Source organism: Mesoplodon bidens, assembly GCF_964165515.1.
Source record: "Mesoplodon bidens genome assembly, chromosome: 4".
Taxonomy (NCBI): domain Eukaryota; kingdom Metazoa; phylum Chordata; class Mammalia; order Artiodactyla; family Ziphiidae; genus Mesoplodon; species Mesoplodon bidens.
Window position 1 is genome coordinate 107,693,245 of NC_138160.1, and position 12,375 is coordinate 107,705,619.

At 36.1% G+C, this 12,375-nt stretch overlaps 1 protein-coding gene across 1 annotated transcript in view; it reads left to right on the plus strand.

Moving 5' to 3' along the window:
- The window catches only part of MEGF10 (multiple EGF like domains 10), a 122,319-nt gene that overhangs the window by 27,671 nt on the left and 82,273 nt on the right, over window positions 1-12,375 (plus strand). The window contains exon 4 of the mRNA XM_081233754.1: window positions 9,528-9,620. Coding sequence (XP_081089880.1) covers window positions 9,528-9,620 — 93 coding nt within the window. The remainder of the gene's footprint in view (window positions 1-9,527; window positions 9,621-12,375) is intronic.

The following is a 12,375-nucleotide window of genomic DNA, read 5'->3' on the forward strand; positions in this document are numbered from 1 at the left end:
TACAATAGTCAATTTCAACACAAACATTTTTTTTCCTGTGTATGTCATTTATTTTGTAGAGGAAAAGCTAATTGTAGAACTTTGTATTGTGAGTTTGTAGTATTAGCATTTCCCCAAGTAAATGTCTTGGGAGGCTCTAAAGCCAATATCTTCATAAACATTTGGAGAGCCCACCCACCAATGACCAGACTCTTACTGAAATTGCAAAGTGTGTTCAGTGTTTTAGTGTTAGCTCAGATTTTTTTTAGTATGTCTTATTTGTATATAGAGAGGTCTCTGACCCTTGGTGGAAGTTCTCACAGTCTACCTTTTTTTTTAAGATAACTTTACTGAGGTAAAATTGACATAAAATATACTGCACAGATTTAAGTGTACAATTTGATAGGTACTGACATATGTCTACAACAATGAAATCATCATGTCAATCATGATAGTGAACTTGTTAATCACATACAGATATTTGCTTACATCCCTTTGTAATTCCTCCCAGCCATTCCTACCTGCATCCCTCACTCCCTGGTAACCACTGATCCGCTTTCAGTAACTTCAGGTTAGTTTACACTTGCTAGAGCTTTATACAAATGGAATCACAGTGTGTTCTCTTTTATGTCTGGTCTCTTTCACTCAGCATAATCACTTTTGGATTCATCCATATTGTCATGTGTATCATTGATTCATTCCTTTTTATGGCTGAGTAGTATTCTGTTGTATAGATATACCATAACTTATTTATTCTTTCATCTGTTTATGGACACTTGTATTATTTCCAGATTTTGGCAACTACAAATAAAGCTGCTCTGAGAACTTGTGTACAAGTCTTCATATGGACTTATGCTTTTATTTCTTTTGGGCAATACCTAGGAGTGGGATAGCTGAATCATTTTGTACTTGTACATAGTGTTTAGAGATGCTTTATTTGTAATAGCCCAACACTGGAAGTAATCCAAATGTCCATAAACAATTTAAGAAACTGACAAAATTTTCCACAGTAGTCGTCCACTAGCAATGTATGAGAGTTCCAATTCCTCTAATCCTTGCCAGTACTTGGTACAGTCAGTCTTTAATTTCAGTCATTTGAATAGATATGTAATATTTTCTTATTGAAGTTTAATTCATACTGTTCTAGTGACTAATGATATTGAGCATCTTTTCATGAGCTTATGTGCCATTAGTACATCTTCTTTGGTGAAGTGTACAAATCTTTTGCCTATTTATTTATTTGTAATTGAGCTGTTTATCTTATTTAGTATTTTTGTATATTCTGAATACAAGTTATTTATCAGCTAATTTTTTAATAAATATTTCTTCCATTCTGTGACTTATCTTTTCATTCTCTTAATGGTATTTTTTGAAGAGCAGAAGTTTATAATTTTGATGGATAAATTTATTAATTTGTTCTTTTGCAAGTTGTATTTTTTGGTGGCATACCTAAGAACTCTTTGCCCAGTTCAAGGTCACAAAGGTTTTCTCCTATGTTTTTTTCTAGAGGTTGTATACTTTTAGGTTTTATGTTTAGGTTTATGATTCATTTTGAGTTAATATTTGTATATGGTACAAAATTATATATCTATATTTATTTATTTGCCTATGGATATCCAAAGTTTCCAGCATTGTTGAAAAGACTGTTCTTTCTTCACTGAATTGCCTTTGTGCCTCTATCAAAGTATAATTGTCTATACATGTTTGGATTTATTTCTGGACTCTCTATTCCATTCCATTGATCTATTTGTCTATATTTACATCAATATCACACTATCCTGATTACTGTAGTTTTTAAGTCTTTAAATCAAGTAGTATTAGCCTTTATCTTTTTCAAAGTTATTTTGGCTATTGTAGGTACTTTGTATTTACATATGAATTTTAAAATCTGGTTGTCAATTTCTACCAAAGAAACTGCTGGGATTTGGACTGGTATTGCATTGAATCTGTCGATCTATTTGGGAGAAAATTGATCATAACAATAGTGAGTCATCTGATTCATAAATAATGTCACTCTCTCTCTATTTAGAATATCCCATATATTCTGCTGTTGTTGGGTGGAGTGTTCTGTAAATGTCAAATGGGTCACTTTCATTGATGGTTTTGTTTAATTCTTTAATTTCTCAAAGCAATGTTGCTAGTTCTTAGTGTATAGGTCTTTCACATCTGTAGTCAAATTTATTGCTAAGTTTTTCATATTTTTGATGTTATTATAAATGGCTTTTAAAATTTCAATTGCTGATTGTTTCTTGCCAGTATATAGAGGTATAATTAAGTTTTTTATATGGGTTTTTATCTGCAAACTTGTTAAACTCTCATTATTTTAGTAGCTTTTTTTGTAGATTTCCATCAGACTTTCTATACATATATACATATATTTCAATAATCTATAAATAAAGACAATTTTACTTCTTCCTACCCAATTTGGATGTCTTTTACTTCTTTTTTCTTGCATTATTACCTTGCTAGAACCTTCAGTACAATGCTGACTAGAAATTATAAGAGTAGACATCCTTGTCTTGTTCCTAATCTAGGGGGTCAAGAGAATTTTTTTCAGGAATGGATGTCGGATTTTGCCAAGTGCTTTTTGGACATTTTTTGAGATAATTATTTTCTGCTATTATATATATATATATATATATATATATATATATATATATATATATATATATATATATATATTTCAATTTAGAAACTGACTCACCAGAAAGATCTTCCAAAGGGGCAGTGTATGTTAGGAATCATGTTTGGCTGTGATAAGTAGATATCTGAAAAATAGAAACATATATGGAGGAATTTTTAATTTTTATGTAATGAAAAGTCTGGAAGTGAGTGGGTTATGGCATTTATTCATCCATGCAAGAAATTCAGAGCAAAGTGTTCCATGATTCCCTGGGCCCTTCCCTCAGATCTGCAGATTCAGCCTTTTTGTCTACACACCTGGCATCAGGAAGAAGAAAGAGATGGGGGATTGCTCTTACCATTGATATCTCCCCCTATACTGTTTCCACATGGACACATCAATCCAGAAAGAGGGATGGAAATGTGGTTTCTTGCTGGTCACACCACTGTCCCTGGTGAATGTGGCATTCTGTTAATAAAGGTGGAAGGAAGACTAGACTAGGTGTACAGTTAGAGATGTCTGCCAAAGACACTGCTGGTAATCACTCTTTGTACTTGTCCTTCACATCCATGAAAGCTCCATCAAGAATGGAAGGAAAGGAATTTTAGATATGGATTTTTAAAAATACATTTACCAAGTGCAACTTTCTAGACTTCCAGTGTTTTCTCACTCTCCATGACTGATCAGCAATCTATGCACGTCACATATATGGACCACTGGTGGCTGTGGGGTGAGAGCCCCTGACCCTATGCAATGGGTTTTGTAACCTTGGGGAAGGGATGAAAAGAGGATGGAGTATGAGGCAGCTGCTTTTGGCACCTCTTTCCTGCAGCTTTATTACAAAGGTGTCTACTTCCTCAGCTCAGATGTTCTCTCTTTCCTGAGACCCTCCTTGATCTCACTCTAGTTGGAATCAATTGCTCCCTTTCCTCAGCTGCCACAGTATTTTTATGATGACTTTTTGAGATGTAATTCACATACCATACAATTCAACTATTTAATGTGTATAATTCAGTGGGGTTTTTGAAGCATATTTACAGAGTTGTACAATAAGCACACAATCAACTTTGTAGTATTTTTATCTCCTCAATAAAACCCTGTATCCATTAGCCATCACCCCACATTCACCCTCAGTCCCTCCCAGCCCTAGACAACCACTAATACACTTTCTGTCTCTATAGTTTTGCCTATTTAGACTTTTCATATAAATGGAATTGTTGAATATGGTTCAGAGTATTTGTTCATAATTTGTTCATAATTTGTTCATAATATTACATCTGCATTTTGCTCTGCAGTTAGGTTTTGTGGAGCCTATATTTGACCTCTTCTGCAGACTAAGAGTTCCTGGTCTGCCATCTTTGTATCCATAGTAGTGTCTAGTAATGTGCCTGCTACCTCAGTAAATATTAAATTGAAGGAAAAGGGAATTCTCTTCCTTTTTATAAACACACACAATAAGGTAGGCTACAATGTAATGTCTGCAAATATGAAAACAAAATGATTCCTGTCTATAGTGAATACTGTAGTAGCAATTAGATTTTTGTAAAGACTTTGCATGTAATTGGCCTCAAACAAAAGTATGTGGTGGGTAAAGTTTATTTAGGAGTCAACTTTCTGTTTTCTTTCTCTTCCTCATTTGAATCTTCTAACTCCCAACTGGCAGTTGTCCAGTACACCTGCCCTAATATCTGACCTAGCACAGCTACTACCATCCTTTTCCCTCCTGCCTTCCCACTGCCATGAAAACTCATCAGAAGTTTTGGTCCACTGGGATTCAGGCACCTGGGTTCACTCCTACTTCTGCCTCTAATGCCAGCTGCAAATATTGGGAAAATCATTCCATTTTCCCAGTCCCCATTTTCTTGCCTGAAAAATGCGGAAATGACGTTCAGTAAAGGCACCTTTAACTCTAAAAATCTATGTTCCTCTGTAGCAACTCCGAATAAAAAAATGAGCAAAAATAAGATTTGTCGCTTATGCTCTTTATTCATGACATCAAGATAAAAGACACTTCTGGGGGGCTTCCCTGGTGGCGCAGTGGTTGAGAGTCCACCTGCCGATGCTGGGGACGCGGGTTCGTGCCCTGGTCCGGGAGGATCCCGCATGCCGCAGAATGGCTGGGCCCGTGAGCCATGAAAACACACTTCTGGGGAAAGATGGATTAGGTGGAAGGTGTGTGTTTCTATTGGATAGTTATTTTCAAGAGATACTTTGATCATGGAAACATTTTTCAAATTAACTTAAATGCATTGATTATAATATATCCTCTAGGACACAGGTAGGTACTGTGTTTAGAGATACAATTTGTTTAAAGGAGTCTTTAGTCTGCCCACTCTTACTTTCACCTTTCTGCCATACTCTAGGTGTAAATGCAAAGGGAAATGTATATGGCAGAAGAGAAAACTATTGAGTATAGTTAGTAGCTCTCAGTACTAAAGGCAAATATTTACAAGTGAAAGGAATGAGATCCATGTCACTGGTAATGGGATTTAAATGGATTTAGGAGCTAAGGCTGAAATAGGAGCCTAATTAGAGAAGATTCCAGGGTCATCGGGTCAGTCCTCACCTGTCCATCAGGCAGACAGGCTGTCCACAGCTTTCAATTCATAGATGTAGCATGTTCTTCTCATCAGTGTCTCTTGCCCCCCAGTTCTTGAGGGAGAAGATGCCTTGGCTGCTCCTTGCAACTTGATGTGTCTGCAGCGGTGTACCAAGTATGGTCCACATATTCAGCTTACATCTGGTCTCTATAAAAGATTACTGAAAACTCAGAATGTGATATTAATGATTTTCTTAAAGAGAGATGTGAAAAAGAATCATATTGGATAGATTGTCTTTGCTAGCATTTTCCTTGTTTTAATTGCCCTTTTAAAAATAAGAATAGGATAGGGAATAAAATGACAGTTTCCATGGATGAGAAGGCCATACTTAGGATAGTTCTTTTGTGCTTGTCCTTGAAATCTAAGCTATTGAACATTTGCTACAGGAGACCTCTGTTCCCTTTCTCGTTTCCAGCTGACTTTGGAATTTTCTATATGACAAATTCATGTCTTTAACCCACCTTGGGTTCTCACATGGAGTTTGTTAGTCATAAAACTCAGCACCCAGAGTAGGTGGCATTTGAGGCTAAAAGAGGAAAGATGAAGCTAGGGTAGGGATCTAGCTCAGTCAGTTTCCTAGAGGCAGGCTCTGTGTTTGTCACCACATATGCCATGATTAGTGTTACTGCAATTTGGAGAGCTGAGACATCAGAGAACACAGAGTTTTCTAGCTTGCTCTCTTCTCCTCTGTTGTCTCTCTTTGCTCCCACTGGTCTTGTGGGTGCTTGGTGAGAGCTGCTGCTAAATGTGGAGAGTCCCAAGCTGTGGGATAGGGCATGGAACAGAGATGGCACTTGTGTGACAGTCTAATGTCATGTGGAGATTCTGCACCACGGCAGGAGAATTTTGTGTTCTTTCCTTTGAGAATCCGTACCAATAATATTTTCTATTACTTAGATCATTATTTGACTTTAGGCTTCAATGCTTCAAGTTGATTCCTTTGACTCTAGCTTTAATTAAGAAAAAAAATCATTAGGAAAGCAGATTGCCCCTTCCAATTCCTAATTAACTTACAGACTAATTTGTTTTCTGCTATCTATTTACGTTTTGCTTCAGACTTTAGCCAAATGTTATTATTTCAAGGTTTTCATAGAAATAATCTAGATTTTAAAATTACCATGATAGGATTTTTTTCCATCTATTACAGTTGACTGGACTTCTTGGTGTTTATTTCATAAAACACAAAGTTCTTATCATCAGGAATCAAACATGAGAGTATTCATATGATTATTCAGCAATCTCAAAGCATTTTGAAGCAGATCTCCTTTGATTTTTACATATAGAAATTCACTTAATATCCTTTTTTGTAATCAACAAAACAAGAGTAACAAAAACCAATCAACTGGTATCCAAGCATAAGCAATTCTGATTCCTAATCTTCTGGGACCCAGAAGATTTAGCTTATCATGCATTTCTTTACCCATTTTATTAAAGGCCATCTTGATATTGGAGGAAAGGTTCTAGACCTGTTTGCTCTGTCTTACCTTTCTTTCTGGTTGATTCAGGTGGGTACAGTGGAAATCTTTTGGGGTTACTCAGGGGCTAAGAGCCAACACAACTACAATTAAAACCACAGTTTAATCTGCATTCTATGTGGTGACTGTGCATATCAAGGAAGTAGTTTAGGGGAGAGAAAGATGTGTAGTAAAAGAAGGTGAAAAGGAAGATAAGGAGTGAGAAAATGAAAGGAGACAGAAAAAAGGAGACCTTCCCATGGAACACCCCCCAAAACCTTCCTCTCCTGGCCACCCGCTCTTTGTAGATAGGAAACCCCAGGTTGCTGTCATCCAATCCAGTGTCCTGGGAACCCAGAGATTTTCCAAGTTTCAAATAGTGGAACTGATTTTTCTGTCAAATGAAATTATGTGTAGATGCCTAAGATATAAAGACAAAGTAGTGTTTTATTAATATAGATATACCTTATAAGTTAACATTTATAACATTTTCTTAGTGTAAAATTAATGGGTGAGACCAACAAGAGTATTTTAAATAAACACAAAAATTTGAAATTTGAGGATATGAATGATACTTCTTTTCATCAACCATCATATCCAATTTCTGTGTTTTCTTTTAGATGCACACTATCAGAAAACTCTGGTTTCATATTAAAGAGATCTAGTATCTGAGTTTTAAAACTTCTCAAAATATACAAACAGAATTTTAAGTAGTTTTAGTATCTTGACACAGGATGAATTGGGAATTTGATGTCTGAAGGCTGATCACTAACAGTATGTTGCAAGCATAGATGCCATCAGTACACAAGACAAGTTAGACCAAGCACGGTCAAATTTACATATTTACAATGGGTGCCAGCACTCTCTGTAAGATGGGGGTGTCCTGGCTACCACAAAACAGTGTGATATAGGGTCCAGAACATGCCCTACACAATTAGAACTGGGCCTTTTTTGGCATTTAGTTGAACCTTGCATACTCTAGTTATGGTATTTTGCTGGCTTACACATGTATAGCTAAATTTTAAGAAATAACAGTACAGAGCTATGAACTTTTGAATGAATGACCCATCTGCAATATCAAACGTGCATAGAAATAGCTGGAGGCACTGAACCCTGAGATTAGCACATGTCGACTTAACCTGGCAGCAGAAGTCAACATGTTGTAGGGCAGTGTGTTCATATGTTACAGGCAGATTTTGCTTCTCATTATAATTAAATACGTAATTGTATCAAGTATTATGAGGTTGCTAAGAATCTCCTTGGAACTCTAGTGTCAAATTCTCTAGCTCATCTGGCCTGATACCCCTCACCAAATTGCCTGGATGGTAAAGAATTATTCTAGTAATAGGACATAAATGTGTATTTCCTGAAATTTTGGTCACTTCATTTTGTTGCAGTGTCCTCAGCAGGTGACCTACCTGATAGTTTCTTTCTTATAACAAATTTATATCTTTCATTAGAACATTCCCAGCTAATTCTCAGAATAAAGTCCTGACACCTTAGTTTGGTTTTCAAAGTGTCTCTCTCTTTCCAAAGCTATTGCTCCAAACACTGCACCCAAACAGATCTTCTTGTTTCCATTTGCTTTTCTTTCTACTGCTTGCTTTTGCTTTCTCTTCATCTAAAATGCCTTTCATTTATATCTCTTCATGTCTAAATCTTTTTGATAAAAACCTTAGAAGTGATTATCACTTTTGGTGCAGCAATATATTTATATTACATACGTATATCCTATACTATATATACATATATATATACAACATATATAAATATATAAACACAATATAGACTTACACACAGTATATAAATCACACAAAAGAATATTTAATGACATAGAAAGATTTTTTTCTCATTAAGTGGGAAGGCAAATTGAAAAATATTATGATTCTCTTTTTTTTCCTTAAAAGAGAGGTTTATTTTGCTTATTGGTATTTTATGTTTGGACAGTAGACCTGTTTTACTTTTGTAATAAGACATGAATTAATAAAACTTACCTCTAAAGCATAGGATACCTTATCCCATCCTTAAATGAAATTCTAGAACATCTGAAATCCAAACTCTTCCAAGTTGTTCTCAGAATTACTCATATATCCAGGTATTTTAAAGAAGATTTAACCAACCTGAGTGGCACCAATGTTGAGGATAATGCTGATGTTCAACACAGCATATTTCTGATCCCTTTCTATCCACCCACTGAGCTTTCCTTTGGAAATCATCAGACTACTCATCCACTCATGTTTGCAATGATACCCCTTATTTTCATGGGATGGGTCACACCAGTGATATTCACTAACAAAAGAGGAATTGAGATTTACTATTTCCTAAAGACCTGGGTGACATTTTTCGAAAATTCTCCTCAACAGAAAAAGGGCATCTACATCTGCTGTGTCATGGTTGTGAATAACATGTGCACAAAGAAATCTGACTATTGTTTCTAGTGAAGGTATTATGTAAAGGGAATACCTTTCAGGCTACTCTTGTCGCCCTGGAGTCCTGAGATCTTGCTTTGTGGTTTGTTTGTGCATCCATATACGCTTCTCCTGAAACAAAGAGGATATATTTGGTAGTCACTAATAATTTTTTTAAAAAAGTGGATTAGGCAATTTTCCTTGAAACTTCTTTGCTAATTTAGCATGAAGTAGAATTATATAGTAGAAATGAAGGAATTTATTTGGAGGTATCAAAATAAGAAGGGGAATTGTTTGGTTACACAGAGGACTGTAAGAGGGCTGAGGAATGGATTGAAGAAAATTATCAAGCATGCATGTTGTTTTTAAGTGATACTTGAGACTGAGATGTGAAACAGCTGTGTTGTTGGGTTTTTTTTCTTGTGCCAACTTTCCTTATTTGATTGATTTTTCTCTCTGACAGCCCATTGTGCTGATAAATGTGTCCATGGTCGCTGCATTGCTCCAAACACCTGTCAGTGTGAGCCTGGCTGGGGTGGGACCAACTGCTCCAGTGGTAAGTTTCCACCTGCTGTTGTCTGTCTCTGGATGTTTCTGCTGTATGGGCCTCTTGTCTGCAGATTACATGAGCCACAGGTTTCCCTCTTCATCCCAATGCAGAACATTGTGTAGATTCCCAATCCAACTCACGAATACTGTTGTTTTAAATCTCTACATGTATTATACACAGAACTGTTATGAATAGAGTATAAAGAAAGGTGCTTGGAAAGAAGATTTCAATCATCTGATTCTGGTACTTCTGTGAATATCAATGAATTTTCCAGGGTAGGGTCCAGAAGTTAGATTCCTTAACTCAGTAAGGCAGTTGTGGTAACACAGCTACTGTATTCCTGCGTCTGTTTTTACTTGTTCGTTTATCTAATATATTTTCTTGGTGATGAAAACTTACCACTTGTTGGTTCTAAAGCAGAAGTAAAATTGATATTTTCAATGCTTAACATATTTATCTTTGAATTCTGAGGTGCAAATAATAAGCACTTGCTCAGATTACTGGGGAGAATTATTGGTAATAAATGAAAATTCATGAACATTTAGGTATTAAATCAATTCATAATATAGTATATAATTTTTCTCCATTATGTTAGAATTATAATTGTAAAATGATGGTGTTTTGGACTATAAGCAGATTGCCCTTAAAATCCTGTATTCATTATTATGAGGATTAAATGATGGAATGTCATGTAATACAGTTGCTTTTCTAAATTTCACAGTTAAAACTTAGGTTTTCTGGCTAACTCCTTGCTGTGCGTGTAATTGTGCACTCTTCCTGTTCCTTTATACTTCGTTTTGCCTTGAAAAATGTGAGAAGGAATTGAAGTGCAACTAAATTGTAATGCATGAAACGTTTACGTTTAGAGAAAGGGAAAATAGTTTTAAAAATTAGCAGACTCTCGTGACAACACAACTTTGACCTCCTTGCTACCAAAGAATTTTCTGAAACTAGTCCAAAAGAACTTTAAGCTATGTAGATAAGCTGGTTTTAAGAATTTTTACTTGCTTCCATTTGGAATTGGGGAGATTACTCTTTATCTTGTTAGAACTACTTGTTTTAGACTTGTGATCTCTTGACTGCCTCTAAAACAGCATCTTCAGGGGAGGTCCTTATGCTGTCTGTGCATAGAACATTCCATGTGAAAGAGCCTTTTTATCATGTCCTAAACAGGGAGTGTGTGTGTGTGTGTGTGTGTGTGCGCGCGCGCATGCGTGTGTCTTTCTGCCCCGACAGGCTTCCCATTCCAATGGGTAACTGTCTTGCAGGGTTTTGTTAGCCTTCTGTTAGAGATCAGGAGGGGAGAGGGCACTTCGTTCACATGCCGTTGAGGCAAAATGTTTGGGATGTGGGATCTGGCTCACGTCCATTTTTCCGGCCAACTGACCTCAAATGCATTGTTGCTTTCATTGACTTTTCCAACTTAAAGATCAGTTGTGCCTACACATTTGGAAGAAAAATAACATTATTATATAAACCATTGGGAAAGAGAAGAGTGGCTATATTTTTCATTTGAGAAATGAGATTTGTTACTAATTTCAGGGTGAGAATACTGTGGAATAATTTTAGTTGCAGTCATACTTTGTCCCCTAAGAACTGCAGCCTACCTCAAACTAAGAGATCAGACTAAAGAGTGTGTAAGCAAAACAAAAGGTCTATATGGGTTTCAGACTCTCTAGAACTGATAGGCCTTCTAGAAAACAAACTGTTGCTTTATTTCGGAGTTGACTGCCTTTTGAATGAAGCCTCTAGAATTCTGACAACACATGTTCTTTCAATCCTGGATGATGATATTGAGGTGACTTTTAGTTTATTCTCCACAGCTTATGTTTTGGCTCTATCATAAACAGAAGCATAAATAAATGTGGACAGATATCTGAAGGCTTTAAAGATGTTCTTAGAAAACATTTCTGACACCTTTTTTAAGCACCTAAGAAAATGCTGTTCTGAGCCAGAGCACTGAATTTTGTTACCTGGGTTTTGTCTATAGCTGTTACCCTAATATCACTCATTAGGAGGTGTGTAATTTAGTTACTCTTGGCCAGATAATTCTTGAAGCAAATGCACACTCTAGTAATCTACTAAGTAACAGAGTTAAAATGGCCTAATTCCCAAGGATTTTTATCTCTCTGCCCCCTCCTCTCTGGTTATTGTTATGCATATATTTGATAATATATGTTAGATCCAGAAAATGATTGCTTTTTTTAATGACACCAGTTCCTTGTATTAGTCAGGGTACAATCAAGAGACAGAAACTGCAATAATTTTTTTGAGTAAACCTTTCATTTTGGAACAATTTTAGAAGAGTTACAAAGAGAGTTGACAGTTTCCATACACTTGCATCCAGTTTTTCCCTTAACATATTAAGTTACCATTAGCTTGGCAAAACTAACTGCAAAAGAAATTGACATGAATACACTACCAGTTAGTTCCTTACTAGTATATTACTATTAAACAAACTCTAGACTTTATTTGGATTTTATTAGTTTTTCCATTAATGTCCTCTTTCTGTTCCAGGATCTAGTCCTGAGCACTGCACTGCATCTTCACATCTCCCCAGTCCCTTCTGGTCTGTGACAATTGCTCAGTCTTTGTTTTTCATAACCTTGACAACCTTGACGAGAACTGGCCAGATATCCCGCAGAATGTCCCCCAGTCTGTGTTTTCCTCATGACTAGACTAGGGGTACAGGTTACGAAAATACCACAGACTTGAAATGCCTGTCTCATTATATTGTATCAGGGGTATGATGATATTCACA